Source organism: Eublepharis macularius, chromosome 8 (assembly GCF_028583425.1).
Source record: "Eublepharis macularius isolate TG4126 chromosome 8, MPM_Emac_v1.0, whole genome shotgun sequence".
Classification (NCBI taxonomy): domain Eukaryota; kingdom Metazoa; phylum Chordata; class Lepidosauria; order Squamata; family Eublepharidae; genus Eublepharis; species Eublepharis macularius.
Genome location: NC_072797.1, coordinates 141,691,834 through 141,712,630, shown reverse-complemented (window position 1 = coordinate 141,712,630; position 20,797 = coordinate 141,691,834). Strand labels below are relative to the sequence as shown.

The 20,797-nt window shown below is 50.1% G+C and overlaps 1 protein-coding gene across 1 annotated transcript in view; it reads right to left on the bottom strand.

Annotated features, from left to right (window-relative positions):
* The window catches only part of LOC129335192 (putative DBH-like monooxygenase protein 2), a 59,061-nt gene that overhangs the window by 23,280 nt on the left and 14,984 nt on the right, over positions 1–20,797 (bottom strand). Inside the window, exons 5-8 of the mRNA XM_054987630.1 lie at positions 19,113–19,280; positions 18,362–18,464; positions 9,458–9,624; positions 8,578–8,669 (exon numbers count right to left, since the gene is read on the bottom strand). Coding sequence (XP_054843605.1) covers positions 8,578–8,669; positions 9,458–9,624; positions 18,362–18,464; positions 19,113–19,280 — 530 coding nt within the window. The remainder of the gene's footprint in view (positions 1–8,577; positions 8,670–9,457; positions 9,625–18,361; positions 18,465–19,112; positions 19,281–20,797) is intronic.

Here is a 20,797-nt window from a genome sequence, read left to right as displayed (position 1 = left end):
GTGTACTAAATCAACCGACATTGCAAATATATTTAAGGACTTTTACTCCAAATTATATTCGACCTCTTGCCCTAGTAAAGAGAAAATTAAAAATTACCTACAAAATCTTAAAGGACTTAAGAAACTAAATGAGGCTCATGGAGTAATAATGGAAAACCCTATAACAGAGCAAGAAGTGCTTGATTCAATAAAGCATTTAAGTAATAACAAGGCATCTGGTCCAGACGGGTTTCCACCAGAATTTTATAAGAAGTTTACCAATATCCTGGTTTTACCTTTAACAAATGCTTGTAATAACATTAGGTCCTCGGGTACTATGCCCCCGTCTTGGTACGAGGCCACGATATCACTAATACCAAAACAAAATAAAGATAAATCTAATCCTGGCTCCTACCGGCCAATATCTCTGTTAAATTTGGATTATAAATTTTTTACAGGAATTCTTGTTAAACGTCTTAATGGCTTTATTGGAGAGTACGTTTGTCATCAGCAAGCAGGATTTGTACCCAAAAGAGATTTAGCCGAAAATATACATAAAACTTTAAATATACTATCCCACTGCAAGCAAAATCATATAATGTCTTTGATTTTGTCACTTGACATTGAAAAGGCGTTTGATTTGCTTGAAACTTCATATCTCATTGAACTTAGAGAACAGATGAATTTTGGCCACAATTTTCTTCAAACTATTAAGGTTATCCTATAGCTAGAATTCAGACTAATGGAGTAACATCAGGTAAAATCATTTTATATAGGGGTACCCGACAGGGCTGCCCATTGTCACCGCTACTTTTTGTGATTGCAATGGAACCCTTAGCAGAAGCAATTCGGAGGAACAACTGTATTAAAGGGATTCAAATCAACCAAGAGACACATAAGATTAGTTTATTTGCAGATGACATAATATTATATATTGCCAATCCCTTTATTTCATTAAAATATTTAGAAGATGAATTGTTCAATTTTAAGCAAATATCAGGATTAGTAGTAAATCAAACAAAATCCAATATGCTATCTGTTAATTTGACAGAAGAACAAAAAAGTTTAATTAAAAAACAATATAAATATCAATGGGCCCACCCCCATTTGACGTATCTAGGTGTAAAAATCCCATCAGATTTAAAACTTCTAATACAATATAATCACATAAGCAAAATAAAAGAAATCAAAATAGAAATTTCCAAATGGGAAAAACAAAATCTTAACTGGTTTGAAAGATATAACTTGATTAAAGCATTTATATTGCCTAAGCTTTTATTTTTATTTAGATCACTCCCTTTACAAATTCCAACCAAATTGTTAAAACGATGGCAAACAATGCTTAACCAATTTCTATGGCAACGAAAGCACCCAAGAATAGCCTTTAAAAGGTTAAGAAAGAAAAAAATACAACGAGGATTTAATTACCCAGACTTGGAATTGTTATGCTACAACTTGTTTAATTAATTTAATGCAAATAAAGATAAAGGTCAAGCTGATTGGATAAAAACCATAAGTATCCCACAACTCAATATTACGTTACAAGATATAGTTTAGAAAAAATCTAATCATAGACCCAAAGAAATTAATCATAATCCATTTTTAATAGCTATTTTAAAAATATGGGATAGATATAAAAACAAATTAATCCCCAAGGTATCTTGCTTTGCTACCATTGCTTCACAAGAAGATCCAAAATATAATTATAAAATAATCAATTTAAAAACCAAAGATCAGTACAGTAACCCTTGTTTAACTGATATTGCTACGAAAACTGGCTTGTTAGAAAAGCATAAATTAGAAGAAAAAAATGGGACAGAAAATTCCTTGGTTCTCCTACTTCCAATTAGTCTATTTTTCAAAAGATATCAAGCTGAAAGAAATAATGAACAAACCAAAAACTGAGTTTGAACATTTTATTGCCACTCAAGAATTCGTAAGAAAAGGTTTAACTTCCAAAATTTACAATTTACTAATACCCTTATCAAGCACACCCAATACTAATCTATATTCCAGATGGCAAAAAGATTGGGAAATCACTATTTCAAATACTGATTGGGAACGAATTTGGGTCTCTAATCCATTTAATACACATGTGATCAATCTTTATTTACAATCATACAAAATTATTAATTACTGGTACCTCACACCCTATAAGTTGTCAAAAACCTATTCAAAAAGTTCCCCCCTATGTTGGAAACATGTGGGGAACTAGGTAATTATGTACATTGTTGGTGGAACTGCAAGTATGTAAAAGAATTTTGGAAAAAGATTTTATATCAAGTAGAACTTATAACTTCATATAAGATTCCTCTAAAACGAGAAATTCCTTTTTTGGATAATTGGGACGACCTAAATATCCCTTCTGTTAGAAGAGATTTAATAACTATACTATTTCATGCAGCTAAATCCTCACTTGCTTCATTTTGGAAGTCACAATCAGTTCCTACAACTAACACCTGGTTCAACAAGATATGGGATTTTCTAATAATGGAAAAAATAACAGAAAAGCTATACCTACAGAAAAACCCCACGGGTACTTCGAATTTTTGTGTTAAGTGGGAGCCTTTCCTCGAATTTCTTTCTAAAAATGATCTACTTTTGACAAAGCTACCTTACCAAGAAGTTATTGATATGGAAACGTGGGGTTCGTGGTGACCTTTTGTGCAGATTGTTATATTACTATTAATATCTCTACTGTTAAGATTGTTCTGTTTGTTACATATTTAAAATAAGTATTAATGGTTTCTTGTATTGATACTGACAAACTTGTATCCATCTTTGGTTTTAATTTGAGTATATTGTTGTTTAGTTTGATGATAGCTGTTAATGTTATTAAAATTATTTTTTTTAAAAAAGATTCCCAAAATAGAATTGCTTTCACTGCACAGCAAGTTGAACGGGAGGTCTCCCTTTCAGCAGGCGGCTGCTTGCCAGGTTAGGACCGATACCCCAATTAGCTGGGGAGATTTATGCTTCTTTAAACAAAATAGACCGACCTTGAGAAACTGTTCCAGATTAGGAGTAGAAAAGGTAACAAGCCTTAAAAGACTCCTGTGACAAAACTCTCTGACAGCAAAAACAAGTTAAAATAGAGGCTAAAAGATTAAAAAGGATTAAATAGGTTAAAAACTCTTTCGCATCTCTGTGCTGAAAGCAGCAGCCACAGACTAAGGTCTATTTGCCAGTAAAATCTTTCCAGCCACACACAGCTGTCCCACCGGCTATCTGGGCTGCCCCCAATACCATGCAGCCAAAAATATGCGTCTGAAATAGCTCAGTTAAGGCCAGGAAATAATGAAATAGAAATAAACGAGGAGCTCCAGATTACGTGTCTGCTCCGGCCGCCATCTCCCTTCCCCAGTTGCTTGGCGTGCATACACTGGTCTCCCTCCTCAGCACATCTTCTTCACTCCTTCTGGCACAAGTGACCTGCCTTCTCTGGAAAAATTGGACACGCTCCAAGTTATGTTTTGATTTAGCACCACTGGGCTTGGAGTTGCTTCCCCTTCACTGACTTGTCTTGTGGGATATGATTTCCAAGCAATCATTTGAATTGGGAGAAATGCGGTCATTTATTTATTTGTTTGTTAGTTAGTTTGTCTGTTTTTAATCCTGCTTCTCTCAGTGTAAAACAGAACTCAAAACAGCCGACAAAACTAAAAACAAACCAACAACAATCCAAGATCACAATGCAGCAATAAAATAAAAAGAGCAGCCGGGGTGTGGAGGGTGTGTGGGGCCCAGCCGAGGGAAGACCTCAGCCCTTGGTGGAACCTTCTCCCCTTCTTATTATTTCCTCCTAACAATAAAACTCAAGGGCCCGGCAAGGGAACAGATTGGCAGGGGGTCTGGAATAGCACTTCTTTGCACAATGCATCACTCAGCGCTACAAGAGGTGGTGATACTGCTATCTTAGGACGTAACTCTATGATATGCCCGACATGGGCAGGGTCATCGGTGTGTACCCGGATTCAGTCAGATGTACGCCAGGGGAAGTGCCTTTAGAAAGCACTCTTTCATTTTGCATTGTGCAGGAGTTCTGTGTGTGTGTGTGGGGGGGGGGGGGAGACGGAGCTTCCGGTTTCCCTCTCACCCCACTTTCACCAGCAAAAAGAGCAGCGGGAGGACCTTTTCTCCCCTTTCCTCCGGCTCCATGTATGCCTTCCTAGGGCATGTGAAGCCACAGAAATAGGACCAGAAGTCCCCCCGCACCACACTTTCCACGGACAAAGGCAGAGCGGGACAGAAACCCGGCGCTCCCCCTCCCTCCTCGCAGCACTTCCTTGCAGCACAGAGTAAATGAGTAATTTTTCAGGCGAGTTCCGTCGATTTACGTCGGACTGTGAGTCTGGTCACGGGCGTGTGTCAGGTGTGGCATGTAGATTTACCCTTGGATAGCTTTTAACAGGGCTTGTTCTCTGGCCCAGCCCCCCCCCACGTGACTGAGTGAGGCAATACAATGAAGAGGGTGCTGCCTATGGCTCGGCAGTGGCTCCGCTTGGTTGTGGCCATCTGTGGCAGGGGAGCTGAGTGGCATCACTCTCTGGGTTTGCGCCACCACAGCTTCAAGAGGTGTGAGCCCAAGAGGGGAAAAGAGTGCCTTGCTTGTGGCTACAAAATACCTTTCTTTCTTTTTTTGGTAATAGAGACATTAATGGATGAGTCTATAGCATAATGGAACCATGTTTAGTGGCATTCCACTTCAGGGGCCCACAGACCTGTTTCGCTAGCAGCCCATGAGCCAACCCTGCTCCTGAGGAAGCCGCACAAGTCATGGGTCTCCTGGCACTGGCTGCCACGCTAACAGGCACAACTCCTCTCATGAGTGGGGCCAGGGCCGGTGCTAGAGGTTCTGGTGCCCGAGGTGGCACATGTGCACGCACGCTCTGTGCGCGCGTGCATGCCGTAGACTGCGTGATGACATCATCGCAGATGTCATCACGTGCCACGGGGGGGGGGGCTGGGCAGCTCGCGGAGCCCCGAGCACAGAAGCTTCAAGGTGCTGCTGGGGCAGTGCGTGGAGGCTGCTCTGTGCGCCACTCCAGCAACAGCTCATGGCTTCTGCGCCTGGCTGGGGCAGAGAAGTGCGCAGCGGAGCTGGCGTGGCTGGCTGCAGCAGCAGCTGCAGCCAGCCAGCCAGCCAGCCCCGTGCCGCCGCTGCCACATGCCCCAGCCGAGCACAGAAGCTGCGAGCCACTGCTGGGGCGGCGCACAGAGGCTGCTCCGTGCGCCACCCCAGCAACAGCTCACGGCTTCTGCGACCGGCTGGGGTGGAGGAGCACACAGCGGAGCTGCTGTGGCTGGCTGCAGCTGCTGCTGCAGCCAGCCAGCCAGCTCCGTGCTGCCGCCGCCGCCACGCACCCCAGCTGGGCGCACAAGCCACGAGCCGCTGCTGGGGCGGCGCCTGGAGGCTGAGCCCAGCTGGGGTGTGTGGCGGCGGCGGTGATGGCAGCGCGGAGCTGGCTGTCTGGCTGCAGCAGTAGCTGCAGCCCAGTCATGCCAGCTTCGCTGCGCGCGCCTGCGCCTCCACCCCCAACACCCCCTCTGGCGCCCCTCCAATGCCCACGCGCCCGAGGCCACCGCCTACCTGGCCTCCATGGGCGCACCGGCCCTGAGTGGGGCAAGTTGGCAACACATGTCCAGACATCCTCGTCACTTGTTGCCCGTTGTATAAAGTCTGATCAAATAACAGCTCCCTCCCTCCCTGTCTGTTTGCTTGTTTGTGCATGACAGCAGCCCCCACCCTCCAATTTCCTGAAGGGCTGCCCTTCACCCTTCCCAGCAAATGGACTCTGACTCTGGACCGGGGTGTGCAGGGTGGCCCCAAAGAGGCTCCAGGTGCCTCCATGCCTGTGTGTGGCTCTGCTGCCAAAAGGAGCGGGTGTCCACTGGCTTCTTGGAGGCTCTGGCCCCGCTGGGCTTCCCTCTCCCCTCCCCCCTTGAGATGCACTGCAGAGAGCGGTGGGTGGGTGGGTGGGACTTGGGGCGTGGCCTGCGTGTGTCTGGCGGGGGCGGGCGGGCGCAGAGGACTCTCAACTTCCGCCATTGCTGCCGGCGTCTGATAAGCCAGGCAGACGGCCTCCACATGTGGGGACCCGCATTGAGGGGGGATGTGGAGTGTTGTCCTGGGATCTCTGGGGCTGCTCCCGTGCGAGGCCAGGTGCTCTTTGCAGAGGCAGGGATGGACTTTGGGAATTTTGCGCTGGGAATGGGATGACACCCACCAGAGCAGTTCTCTGGCACTGCGAGCCGTCATTCCGCTTTGGGGGTGATCACCTTGGGACTGGGGCACAGCTAGGGTTGCCAGGCCCCCTCGATCTCCCAGCGGGAGATTGGGGCCTGGCTCTTACCTGAGGTGTGTGTGTGTGTGCGCGCACACGCTCCTGCAAGCGTGACGTCACTTAGTGACGTCACCACGTAGCCCGTTTGGGCGTGGATTGGGCCCGTTGTGGGCCCCTGTGGAACACAGGGGCCCGCGCTCCACAGGGGCCCCGATCCAGGCCAAAACAGGCCTGGGCACACATTGAAGGTGTGTCCCCCTCCGCTGGCCAGGTAGGTGGGGGTGGGAGGGGGGCGGGAGATCCCCTGCCCCCACCGGGGATCTGGCAGCCCTAGGCACAGCTCGAGAGGAGCTCTTGCCCCTTTTTGACGCAGTGATGTGCTTCAACGGAGGCACTGCAAGCAAATGGGCATTTGCTGGTTCCATCACATCCGACGAGCCTTCGAGCCACTCCTGCAGCTCCCAGTGGGTATTCCCGTCAGTTGTTGCAGACCCCCCCCCCCACTCGCCTCTAAGGAGCTGCCTGTCTGAGGCCTTGGGGGTGGTCCTGAGTGCAGGTGCAGCCCCTGCCGGGCCCCACCATCTTTCTGGCCTCACTTTTCACAGAGGGGGAGCATGTTTCTCAGAGTGGCGGCAGTGGCGGGGGGGGGAGCTTGCAAGCGAGCGGCACTTCAGCCACCAGCCTGGCCCTTGTCAGAAATGGGGGTTGGGTGAGCAGGTGGGCAGGCACCCTGTCTACACCTTCAGTGCCACACACACATACACACACACCCTGTGCAGGGCTTCCCTTGAGGCAGGCGGGCAGGCAGGCAGGCGCCTGCCTGAGAGTGCGGCAAGTCCAGTCGCGGGGCTCCCTCTGCCCCGTGCTCCCGCTATCTGCGGGGTGGGAGACTAGCCCTGGCAGTTGGCGAAGGGAGCTGTAGCGCTGCCCAAGGCCTGGCCACGCCTTCCTCTGCCACTCACAGCACTGTCAACTGCAGCTGCCCTCCCATTGGCGGATTCTGCCAGCAGTGCTGGGGCACCTGAGCAGCATTCTCTCCTGGCTGCACCTTTCTGGCCACGCCCCCTGGTGGGCCGCAGCTCCCACCCTGTCCCTGGGGGGGCATGCCCCCCTGATGTTCAACAGAGTGCTGCCCCCTGGATGAGTACCCTGGTGTGGGTACCATGGCCTTGGGGGGGTGTGGCCCCCGGAAGCCTACTCTCTGACAGGGGGAGACGGTGTCGCCAAGCTGCAGAGATTACAGCCTGCCCATTGGCTGAACTGTCCCTTGCTCCTCGTGCACCTGTCATGGAGGTGGCACAGCCATTGGCGGGTGCTGGTGGGGTTGTCGTGGGAATGGCAGTGTGGACGCTTTTGGCAGCAGCCATGCCATGCATTCCTAGGCTTGGGCGCTGGTGTAGCTCTCCTTCCAAAGTCCTTAGGGAGTGGAGGCATGGCGCTACAGTTATGCTGGTTCTTGGGTGCTGGCATCGTGACAAGCCTCAGGACTGGGCTGCCCGTTCCTTTTTTTAAGCCTGTGCGCATGCACGTGTGGGAGAATCTTGGGAGAATATGGCCATGGACTGGTCCTGTGCCATCAAGTCCAGCGGCACCTTTGAGAATTTATTCCAGCAGAAGCTCCTGGGAGTCAGAGCTGACTTCCTCGGAAGCAGGACATGCGCCTCCGTTAGGTTGATGCTTGTGGGGGGGGGGGGCTGTTGTGTTCAAAAATGGCTGCAGCATCATGGATCTGACCGAGCACGTGAGGGTCTAACTCAGGGATGCGTATGCAGGAACGCACTGCTGAGCTGCCAGGGGGCTCCTGTTCTGTTTTCCTGCTACAGATCCACACAGCTGCCCCTCTGGGATGAGCCACGTCGAGCTGAATAAGCAGTGAAATTTGGCAAGGAAACACAAACAACGGTTTAGAAGAGACATGCAACGCATTACGGGGTGTGGCTGAGCCTTGGGTTGGTGTCGCTGAATGTTTCGCTCCGATGCCAGGAGTGACCCTGCCTTGGGAAGAACGACGGCAGGGGCAGGGGAGGGTCTGCTCCCCTGGCCCCCACGTGCTCTTTTGCATTTCTTTTTTTCTTTGTTAACTATTTAGCCTTCCCCTTGTGGTTAAAAAATTGGCTTACAATTCCAAAAGTTCATGCCATACAAAATACACTAAAACGCCACTCACCTTCTGCCCAAGAGCAATGCCTGCAGCACAACCCCCGTCTTATAACCAGACCCCTCCCCCCGTCTCCGTCTTTCTATTTGTGATTGATTGGGGCAGTTCTGTAGTGAAGCCTGCTGCTCTCCTGCGTATATTTTTTGCCTTTCTTACCGGTAATGGACTCCTCTCACTCCTCTTCCAGCCAAGTGAGTGTGCAGCAAGTAACCAAAGATGTGCAGATCGGGCACGGGGGTCCCATTCAACTACAGATCGAGAGAGAAAAGCAGGGCTTTTGTCACGGGAAATTAGGAACCACAGAAAGGTCAGTGATTGTCCTTCATGCACACACAATGCGCTGCTACAACACACATGCGCGCTTCCCTTGCGTGCACATTCACCAGTCATATAACCTTGGCAATTGCCTCAGATTTGTCAAGTTCTAGAGTGACTTCTTTCCTCTTTGAAACATGGGTCAACACTCTGTAGAAAGTTGCAGTGAAGTCTGTGTGGAGCATCTTTGGCAGAGGAAGGAGAAATAGGGGTCTGATCAGAGTCTGAGGTTTAAGAGGAGCCGCCCTGGACTACTCATTTTACTTTGTGCATGGCTATCAGACTTACGACAACCTTGGTATGACTTCTTAGAATCATAGAGTTGGAAGGGGCCCTACAGACCATCTAGTCCAACCCCCTGCCCAGTGCAGGATCAGCCTAAAGCATCTCTTGTATTTTTGAATGGCACAATCTACTTGTATTTTTAATCTACTTGTATTTTGGAATGGCACAAATGATCTCTTGAAACAACACTCCCTCCTCCCGAAACGGACTCCCTTCAACTCAAGTGGATCTTCTTCCAATGGAAGAGCTAAAGTTGGAGGAAGGCTTCTTAGACTGGCGGAACGTTGAGCCAGAAGGAAAGGTGGAATATAAATATTTAAATAAACAAACTCTGCTCAGTGGAGGGGTATGATCGGGATCCTCCTGGGGCAGGACCAGTTAATGGATGACTGAGAAGGCGTGCCCGGACACCAAGCCATCACGTTGCAGAGCTTACCTCCTCAAACCGACTGGAGTTGCAAAGTCCGTAGGAGTTGAAAGCCTCTACTCCAGGGGGGAGGAAATGGATGGGAAAGGTGAAGAGCCCGGTCTGCAGCACCCCCATGTCGTACGGCCGCAGCTCTGGGGTATAGTAGAGTCTTATCCCCGAGTTGTCGATTAAGCCTAAGAAAAGAAAACTGTGAGCTGAACAACTCCTTCAGCACAAAATCCCGCATGACAGACAGCGCTGGTGGTGGTGGTGAGAGGGGGGGGGAATTCCGAGGCCCTTGAGCACTCCAGGGGCCCGCGGAGTTGGGGAAATTAGGTTACTTCCCCCCTCCCCCCCGATGATGTTTGCCTTGGCAACAGTCAGCATGCCTGAGGTGAGCTCTGCTATCTCTGCTTTTGAAAAAGACAAGAGAGCATCCGGTCAGTAATATAATATCCTCCTAATTCTCCATGTTCAGAGGCTGTATAGTTCTGAGCGTCTGCAGGCCTCCTTGCCCCTCATCTGGTTTGTCCCTCAGTTACTGGGCACAGCCAACAGACGATGGCCATCGCTTCTCATGCACGTGCTCTCTTTCCCTCTCTTCTGCCTGCCCTCCTCCATGGCTCCCCCTCTACTTCCCTCCACCCTCACCCATGAACAACTGAAACAACCTTATTCTGAGTCACACCCTTGGTCCCTCAAAGCCAGTGCTGTCTACTTCGACTGAGAACGGCTCTCAGGGTCTCTTTCACCTCACCTACTACCTGGTCCTTTAAGTACCTGAGCCGGGGATTGAACCTGGGTCCTTCTGCATGTCAAGCAGCAGATACTCTGCCACAGCCCCTCCTCCTCCTCCTCCTACATGTGCCATTTTGGGTTGTTCGGGCAGACCAGTGGGCTGTATGAACTGTAAGGGATTTTTTTTAATGTGTGCAAATGTGCAGATATAGCTTTTAATTTTTAGAGTGTTTTATCCATTGAGATATTTATGCAAACATGATGGCTCCCTGAGGTTTACAGAAATCAATCATATTTGGGGGAGGACCATTTCATGATTTTTTTTAAATCCATGGGGGGGGGGCTGTAAGAATCCTTGTAAAAGAGTATCCAATAAAAGGTATTACATGACTTTTGTTTTGAATTTTGCTGTGGACCAAAATAGCTACCTACTTTTTAAAATCCAAGAGTATGGACATGTAGAGTGCTACTCTCAGGGCTTTTTTTCAGCAGGAACACAGTGGAATGGAGTTCCGGAACCTCTTGAAAATGGTCACATGGCTGGTGGCCCCGCCCCCTGATCTCCATACAGAGGGGAGTTTAGATGGCCCTCTGCACTGCCGAGCAGTGCGGAGGGCAATCTAAACTCACGTGGCCACCAGCCATGTGACCATTTTTGCCGAGAGCAATTTAAAGTTTAAAAAACTCCCCCCCCCTTGTTCCAGCTGACCCAAAGTGATGTCTTGAGTTCCACCACTGAGTACCACCACCTCTTTCCCCAGAAAAAAAGCCCTGGTGACTCTAATGTCATGGGAGACACTTCAGCGTCAGGACAGGAGCTGTACTTCATGGTTTCATGCTGTTTAGAGCTCACTGAAATTAAAAGCAACGGCAGACATAAGAATAAATGGATTGAAGTTGTCCATGGATTGCTTGCGGATAGATACAACGGGGATTCCACCCATGAGAGGATTAAAATTCTAGATTAATTCAAATGGTTCCAAATAACCTCTTTATTCTGAAAATGGAAATAAGATCTGTTCATGAAGACTAATGTGAATTTTCATTCAGGGATTTTAAAATTGCTTAATGAAGCACACTCCCCTTCAAGTGCTGAAGAGCCAGCAGCACCAATGTGCACGTGCCAAGGGCCGGCCTGGAACTCTGCAACTGGCCCCTGAGCTCCCTTGGGCTGGGTCTTTTCACCCACTTACCAGGGATATGGCCAGAAATACAGGGGAATCGCTGCTGTTCTTGACTCATCAGATCGGGGAAGGGGCTTCTGCAGACCCAAACTAGGACCAGCCTGCTTTCTTAACAAAATACGGGGACTTCCAAACAATGAACCAACCGTGCAACCCTAAAAGCAGTTTCCTGGGATGAAGCCCTATTGAATAGACCTGGTCCAGTTTCTGAGGGCCAAACGAGAAGTGACGAATGACACTTGAATGGCAAGTGAACAGACTCACGTGGATTCCTCCCTGTTCACTTGCCCTCCACTTTCACTCCCTGTTCACTTGCACTCGAGTGGAGTGCAAGTGGAGGGCAAGTGAACAGGGAGGACTCCACGTGAGTCTGTTCACTTGCCATTCAAGTGTCATTCGTCACTTCTCGCTTGGCTCTGAGTAGACTTGTTTCGGATTACTTTGTAAGAAACCTAGAATAGAACAGTCATGAAGATGGACAAAGCGTAAAGGGATCCACAGAATAAGATGGCCTCGATGTATGTACGTGAATGCCCTCAAGTTGCAACCCACTTATAGCAACGCTGGTCAGGGAGGTTTCAAGACAAGCAAGGGGGCAGCGGTGGTTTGCCATTGCCTTCCTCTGCAGAGCAAGGCCTTTGTGGTCTCCCATCCAAGTACTGACCGGGGCCAACCCTGTTTGGCTTCGGCGATCCACTGAGATTGGGCTAGACCATGTCACCTCCCCAAGATGACCTCTAGTAAATGTCAGGTCCTGTGGCGCCCCCTGGCGGGATTGGCGGCGGCGCGGGGGGGCTCCTTCGGCGGGTCCGTCCTGCAGGCGTCGGGGCACCGTGGCTAGGCCCAGGGCCGGAGGGTCCTCCCCAGGTGGCCTCAGAAATGGGCGGCCCTTGTCTGCTCTGGGGGTCCAGGCAGCACGTGGCTCCACCCAGCCGACTGCACCTTAGCGTCAGGGCAGCCGGCTTCCTTCTCCTCCTCGACCATCCTGAGGAGCTTCCCTAAATACCCTTTTCCCCCTCTAGCTCCACCCCCTATCCCAAGCACCCCCACCCAGGGCCATTCCCACCACCTGGGCCAGGTGTGGCCACGCCCGCCGGCCCCACCCGGCCCCAGCCCGTTGGTGGGCTTCGTGAAGGTTTCCCGCCTCCTTTCTTCGGCTGTCCTCTCCCTCCCTGATGGGCAGCTGGCGGGGCCTATCCCGGCCCGGCGCAGCCAGGCCCGCCTCTGCCCCGGCGTCCCGCTGGGCGCCATCGGCTCCCTTCCCCTCCCCGCCCCACTGGGGTGGGAGCGTGCTCGGGCCGGCCGAGGGCGCCTGCGGGGAATCGCTGCTGTTCTTGACTCATCAGATCGGGGAAGGGGCTTCTGCAGACCCAAACTAGGACCAGCCTGCTTTCTTAACAAAATACGGGGACTTCCAAACAATGAACCAACCGTGCAACCCTAAAAGCAGTTTCCTGGGATGAAGCCCTATTGAATAGACCTGGTCCAGTTTCTGAGGGCCAAACGAGAAGCGACAAATGACACTCGAATGGCATGTGAACAGACTCACGTGGATTCCTCCCTGTTCACTTGCCCTCCACTTTCACTCCCTGTTCACTTGCACTCGAGTGGAGTGCAAGTGGAGTGCAAGTGAACAGGGAGGACTCCACGTGAGTCTGTTCACTTGCCATTCAAGTGTCATTCGTCACTTCTCGCTTGGCTCTGAGTAGACTTGTTTCGGATTACTTTGTAAGAAACCTAGAATAGAACAGTCATGAAGATGGACAAAGCGTAAAGGGATCCACAGAATAAGATGGCCTCGATGTATGTACGTGAATGCCCTCAAGTTGCAACCCACTTATAGCAACGCTGGTCAGGGAGGTTTCAAGACAAGCAAGGGGCAGCGGTGGTTTGCCATTGCCTTCCTCTGCAGAGCAAGGCCTTTGTGGTCTCCCATCCAAGTACTGACCGGGGCCAACCCTGTTTGGCTTCGGTGATCCACTGAGATTGGGCTAGACCATGTCACCTCCCCAAGATGACCTCTAGTAAATGTCAGGTCCTGTGGCGCCCCCTGGCGGGATTGGCGGCGGCGCGGGGGGGGCTCCTTCGGCGGGTCCGTCCTGCAGGCGTCGGGGCACCGTGGCTAGGCCCAGGGCCGGAGGGTCCTCCCCAGGTGGCCTCAGAAATGGGTGGCCCTTGTCTGCTCTGGGGGTCCAGGCAGCACGTGGCTCCACCCAGCCGACTGCACCTTAGCGTCAGGGCAGCCGGCTTCCTTCTCCTCCTCGACCATCCTGAGGAGCTTCCCTAAATACCCTTTTCCCCCTCTAGCTCCACCCCCTATCCCAAGCACCCCCACCCAGGGCCATTCCCACCACCTGGGCCAGGTGTGGCCACGCCCGCCGGCCCCACCCGGCCCCAGCCCGTTGGTGGGCTTCGTGAAGGTTTCCCGCCTCCTTTCTTCGGCTGTCCTCTCCCTCCCTGATGGGCAGCTGGCGGGGCCTATCCCGGCCCGGTGCGGCCGGGCCCGCCTCTGCCCCGGCGTCCCGCTGGGCGTCGTCGGCTCCCCCTCCCCGCCCCACTGGGGTGGGAGCGTGCTCGGGCCGGCCGAGGGCGCCTGCGCCAGCGTTCGCCCCGCTCGGCCCAGCCGGGCGCGGCTCGCCTCCGGCCCTTTCCCTGCGCCGGTTCACAGGCCGCCGCCGGAGTCGCCGCGGCGCCGCAGGGGCCGTTGGCGGCCGGACCGAGGGGCCCGCGAGCAGCGCGGCGGCGGCCGGCGACCCGGGAGGGTGAGGGCCGCTCCGTTCGCCGCCCCGCCGGGCCCCCGAGGCCGGCGGCGCCCGGCCCGGAGCCCCCGCCTGCGGCGCGGCGGCGGCAGCGGCCGGCGCCTCGGGCGAGGGAGAACCCCGCCACCCGCCGCCCCCTGGAGCCCCCTCGGCTGCCCCCTCCCCGTGCCTTCCTCGACCCCCAGGTAGGTGGCCGGGCGTGGTGGTGGCTGTCGCGGGGGGGTGGGGGTCCGCGGAGTCCGAGGCCCCCGAGCCGGGTCTCGGACAGTAAATAAAAAACTCTAGCTCATGGGCCCCAGGCACAAGAAGCAAGAATGCCAAGCCAAGGGAGAGCACGTATGACAGTAGTTTAAAGAGGAGGTGTTTTAGTTGGAAGTCAAAACATGCATGAGAGAAGCCTGCAGGATCAGAGTCCACTGGCACCTTCAAGACTAACAAGATCTCCAAGATATGAGCTATCAAGAGTCAAAGCTTCCTTCTTCAGATATATGAGAAACCTGTAAACATTATTTGTGGTATTCCTGTCCAACACAGCCCCAGTCTTAAAGATCCCATTTTGTATATCGAGACCGGGCAAGGGGATACCCCAAAAATCATCCTCCAGAGAATGACAATGGGGAATATTGTTAAAGACAGCTGGGCAAATGGCGCCTGAATGCAGCAATGCATTGCTTTACTTAAGACCAGACTATGGGAAAGATTCCTTTGTTTTCTCAAGATTCTAAACAAGGCCAAATGCAAATGAACTCCGAACCCGAATTTAGCCTGCACTAAAGCCACTGGAGTGCTGCGAGGTGGAGCTAGAATTCTCTTTAAAAAACATTTTGGATTGGTTCCAGAGCCAACAACATCAGACATTCATCCCAACCCCAGATATCTGCACCATATAAAAGTCCAGGGATGGCTTTACACGGGAACAGTTTCAAGGCCAGCTCCACTAAAAATCCTCATTTCGAGGTATAAATTTTAAAGATGGCCCCAGTAGTTCTCAAAACTGAGGCTTTTGTTATAACAGATACTTTACACCACTCTATTTCTACACCTTCAATGCACTTTTATGAAAAATGGTGGCCTTTTTTGGATTATATAGATAGGACAGAATTACATGCGCCAAATCATATGTATCAAAACATTCTTGCGATATAAGATTTGTAAGAAGTGGATCTACAATTTATTTTAACTATACTTTGTGTTTATTAAAGCACTCATTTGTAATACTTATTTGTATAGAAAAATGTGAACAAAACTGATAATTGTTTAACTATTATTATGTTTATTGTTTAATGTATGTTGATGTTTATAAACTTTTAATATATATTTTTTTAAAAACCTCGAAAGAGGCATGGAAGGAGAGAACCCCCCCCCCCCCAACCCCAAACCTGAGGCTTCTGTTATCGCCAAGCAGGCATTCCATGAGAGGGTCTCCCTAAACGTCACCTCGGTACGTAAAGGTTCTTCATTGTCCAATGAGTTTGCCTTATCTATTGACCATTGAAATCGTCAAGGTCTCTTTGTTGGGATTTAGCAAGCGGTCTGCACTTAGTCACGATGGCGTTACACTAGTTAGTGAACTTATTTGCACAGGATCATTTCATCACCACCACCACCACCACCACCCAGAGTGGTGAACAAGTCAGTGTTATTATTATCCCCACAATCCAGCTGGGGAGCTCACCCAAGGCTCATGGCGGTAGTGGGGGGTCAAACCAGCAGGGTGCTGATTCGCAGCCCAACCACTTAAAGTGAGTCTTTATGCTTAATGAAGAAGATCTGGGATTCACTATTGGGCAACCAGTTTATTGGGGGGCAATTAGCTAGAAACATATACTACGGTTTTATTGCTCTTTGTTCAGTCTCCAGTCTTAGCATGCCAGAGTGTGTCTCTTGAGTCTTCTTTATTTTATCACCAATGTAACCTTTTTACTCTAATATGTAAAAGTATTTTTCTAGAGCTAAACATGGGAGTGTGTCCTTATTATGTTCTAATGAGCAATACTCTGCTCTGCTAATCAAAATTCTTACGTTCGTCCTAAAGACCATTACTTTGTATTGTCGAAGGCTTTCACGGCCGGAGAACGATGGTTGTTGTGGGTTTTCCGGGCTGTATTGCCGTGGTCTTGGCATTGTAGTTCCTGACGTCAGGAACTACAATGCCAAGACCACGGCAATACAGCCCGGAAAACCCACAACAACAACCATTACTTTGTTCTTGGCAAAGCTGGAGTTTAGGGCCTTGCCCATACAGAAATTGCCCAGTTTATTCAGCATCCTCTTTAAACGAATGCCAGTTAAGGGTACCAGCACTATGTTATTTGCATATAGGAGAACTGATATTTTCAGACCCTTGAAATATGGAGGGAAATATGGAGGGAAGAACTCAGGGCCTGACAAACTTGGAAGTAGGTCATTTAGATACAGATTAAAGATACAGATTAAAGAGCAAAGGGGCCAAAACACATCTGTGTTTGACCCCCTGAGTAATCGGGATTTCCTTTGTAGAAGAACCTGTGGGGGCTGCTTTAACTCTTGCAGATATTTTGGAGTGAAATTCCTGAATCAGGAACAATAGGTGTTTAACGATATGGGTGCTGGTTTTGCTCACAGTTGGTTCCAATCCACTGAGCTGAGGGCAGCCGTCAGAGCCACAAACGTTGCCAACATGGCCTTGGCGGGGCCCTTAATCCTCTCTTGAGCCAGCTGGGGAAGCATGATCAAGAGTACCAACCCTGTTCTTTAATCCTGCTTGCTCCCAGTACCCCAATTTGCACAGTAAAAATTTGCTGTACAATTTGGAGGCTATGTCCAGTAGGCTAATTGCTCGATAATTTGGGGGGACTGATTTATTTGTGATTTTCTTTGTTATGGTTAAAGGTAGCAAGAATGTGCTAAAACAGCATTTACTTGATTTTAGAGGAAATATGAGTACAGATAGAGATAACTTTGTAGACAGGATTGTGAACCTTATCCTGCAGGGAAATTAGCTATTGTAAGAAGCGGTTCTGAAAGCCCATGACTGCAGGAGTTCAGATTGGGCCTTAGCTTTTCCTTGAAGGAGGCTCCTTACTGTGTGATCCTGCTTACTGTTGTGTAAAACATTGTGTCATTGTTCTCCTATGTGGAATAATCCTATTATTTGAGCTAGTCGGTGTTAAAGAGGTTCATAGTTATGCTTTAAAACAAGACAGTATGGAGGCAAAGATTCCCTAGCCGTCCTTCCTTGCGTTCTGTCTCCACAATGAGCCCAAGGCATTGCCCAGGGAACCTCTTGCTAGGAGATTAAAGATCTGACAGAGGAAAGCTAATCAGACGCTTTTCAGGAGCAGGCCTGTGTCTGAATCAGGCCTGACAAGACCCATCCGGAACAAAAAAATATTGCAGCACTGTGTGAATGCAATTGCTTTGCTTGCATTGTGTATGGATAATTGTAGGGGGAAAGGATTCAGAGTCACGGTGATATGCCCTGTGTTCCAGGCCTCTGGGGACGACAGCTTCCCCATTCCCGGTTGGCAGTCGGAGAGCCAAGCTGCAAGATCAGGATGCCAAATTTCCCATCAAAACTTGAGGGAAGCTGACAAGTGTCCAACCTGTGTCAGCAGCGTCTGGTTGCTCAATCCCAGCTATGAAGAACTGGAACCAGTGGGAAGAGGAAGACAAGGGTAGGCACAGACCCCGTCCCCTCTGGAGCTGGAGCCAACCAGCTTTTCCACTCATGAAAGGGAAGGAAGATATCCATTCTGAACTCCCCAAAGGCCAGGCTTGGGATCATGGGCTCTGCATAGACAAAAGCCACGTGGGGCAGACAGGTGCTGTAATGAGAAGGGAAGTAGGTGGAGGGAGTGAAAAAGCCGGCTGCATCCAAGCCCTGCTCTGGGCCAGAGGGAGGGGCTTTGGCACAGGTGGCGAGGAGGGGGCGATGCTGCTCCGGTGCCGCCAGGCCTCCACGTGGGTTCTTGACAGAATGCTCCCTGTCCAAAAAATTCCATGCGTGTAGTAAAAAAATATGTGAGAGAGAAGGGCTGTGTGGTGAGGCTTTCCGCTTGATGGGTTTCTCCATGAGAAACCTTTTGTATGAAGGAGCATGTGAGCCCATCGTATAAAGCCAGGCCCCCGCCAGAGTGTGAGGTGGTACTTGCCAGACCTTGGCTTTCTTCCTCAGTGAGAAATAGGAGAGCCAAAGGGGTCTTGCCTCTCTCCCCATCTTTATCCCCTGCCTACCTTTCCTCATCAGACTTTCATGCCGTGTTGCTCACCTGAAATGTAATTGAAATTGCTGTAGTGGACTTCTAACCGGATCCACTGGGCATCTCTCGGCGTACCTATGGAAATGCCAGTTTCATTTGGGAACATGTAGACCTAGTGGGGCAGAAGGAGAAGAGGAAGAAGGAGAGAAAAAGAGAGAAGTCACCACGGCTGTTCCGTCTGGTTCTTTGGCTTCCGAGCTGGCTGGATGGCTGTGCAGAGAGCGATCCGGACTGTAGCTGCAATACGGCTACGGCTTACGAGCAGAGCATCTGCCGGGCCTGCAGAAGGCCCCCCTTTGAGTTCCTGGCACCTCCTATTAAGGGAATGGGGTAGCTGGGGGGGGGGTGAGATCCTGGAAAGCCAGTCCGCATAGACATGGCTAACCTTGATAGACTCATGGTCTGACGCGGTGTACAGCAGCATCATGTGCTCATGTGAGGGGGCTTTTGAGCTCCCCCCGTTCATTTCAGAGGGGTGGCCCAGAGCATGCACTGCAGCCTGGGTGACTGAAAAGGGCCGAGCACGAAAACAAAGACTAAAGAACTACATGCAATTAGGACAAAAATATACCTGCCTTCTTCAGTTTCCTCTTAGGAAAATAAAGAAACAAATCCCACTTCCCTGGAAGATTATATGAAATCAATGGCTGGAATTTGGCCAACCCAAAGCTCTGCCCAGGATAAGCTTTCAGCTCTAGAGAAATAGTTTGGTGGCAGGCAGGAAAGGATTTGCTGGGGTAAGAAAAACCCCCATACTCACCCCTCCTCCTACAGCCCAGCCCACGACGATTTGGGAGCAAAGGGCAAAGTCAGGATCTGCTCCGTAGCAGTCGCTAACCCCGGCGGGCAGCACGCTCGCGTTGCCACAGGCATAAACCAGAATGTGGTGCACCATGGTTTCATTTCGAGGTGTGATTACGGCCTCAAACTAGAGACAAACGAAGAGCAAGGTTGCTTGGATTCCTGGGTTGATAGGAGCAGTCAGCAGGAATGGGCAGAGCGTTTCCTCTCTGAGTTATCCCAGCTAATCAGGGATCACATACTAGATGGGGCAATATAGCATTACTACACTGCTGATCAGATTTGACTATGTACAATAATTTCTATGGGGAAATATATTATTATTTGCTGACGGCTCTGTTGCTTATACTGGCCACTCGGCTCATCTTAGCTCGTCTCCAGAGATCATTCTGTGAAACCACTTTTGTGGCCAAAACATTGCAGAATGATGGAGTCCCTTTGGGTGTTGATGAAGACATTGGAGAGATGGCCACCTCCCCTCCAGTGGCGAAATTGTACTTATAACTTTTGTGTGTGTCTGCATACTGCTATGGATTCAAAGTTAAAGTGAAGCCAGTCCTGTTTAATTATGCAGAGAATATATGTCTGGGTGTACGAGGACCACCATCTGCCTGGATCTCCCGGGCAGATTCCCACCATGCTGCCTCCTCTCCCTTGGTGCTGGGGTGACTGGCGGGGAAGGGGGGTGAGGGAGAAAAAGAACGTTGGTGGATTTCCCTTGGCTGGGTCTCTTACTATGGCAGGAGGCCACCCATAGGCAACCTTCTCTTCCTGCCGCTGCTCCTTCTTGTGGCAGAAGCAAAACAATTCTAGCATCGTGCATGATGTGACATCACTTCCAGGGAAAACTGGAAGGGACGTCACGCTGCTCCAGGGATCAGATTGCTCTAGGGTTTTACCACAGAGATTCCACCAATTAAAGAGAGTCACGTAACATCACACTTGCCCATTTGCAGAGAGGTTTCCCCCAGAAGTGATGTCACATTGCACATGACACTGGTGCCCCCCCATGTCCCGGACCCCCATCTCCCACTACGTGCTAGCTGTCAGCTGTCAACTTTAAGTGGAAGTGACATCCCAACTCTCTAGAAATCCCCCAAACCCCACTCTAGGGATTGCCTAGATATTATGACGTCCAGAAGTGATGTCGCAGTACGGATCAATGCTTCCCCTCCCTGTAACCCTCCACCCAACCTTAACCCTAAATCTCCAGAGGCTGAGGACAGCCTATTTATTTTATTATTATTTATTTAAAACATTTATTTGCTACATTTTTATTTTATTCTATTAGATTTTTAATTTATTAGATTTCTATCCCGCCCTCCCCTAAGCGTTGGCATACAACAAACATAAAAATATGACCTGTGTGTCCTGAGAGGCGAAAGGCAAAGTGTCAAGAAAGGAACCTAAGCCTGAGACAATGTATTGCCCTGAGTTTGCTTGAAGAGCTGTCTTGTGAGTGAAGTCAGCTTTACTGGCTTGAGAGGGGGTTCAGCAGGCCAACTGCCTGCACCTGCGTGATTGTGGCAGGACTTGTGTGGTGGCATGCCTTGTTTCCTCTCACAAGTTTCTCAGGGTAGGGATTGTTAAGGTGTGTATTGCCCTGATTGGCTGGATTTGTTTTAAGCTGTGACTGTTTCCAGC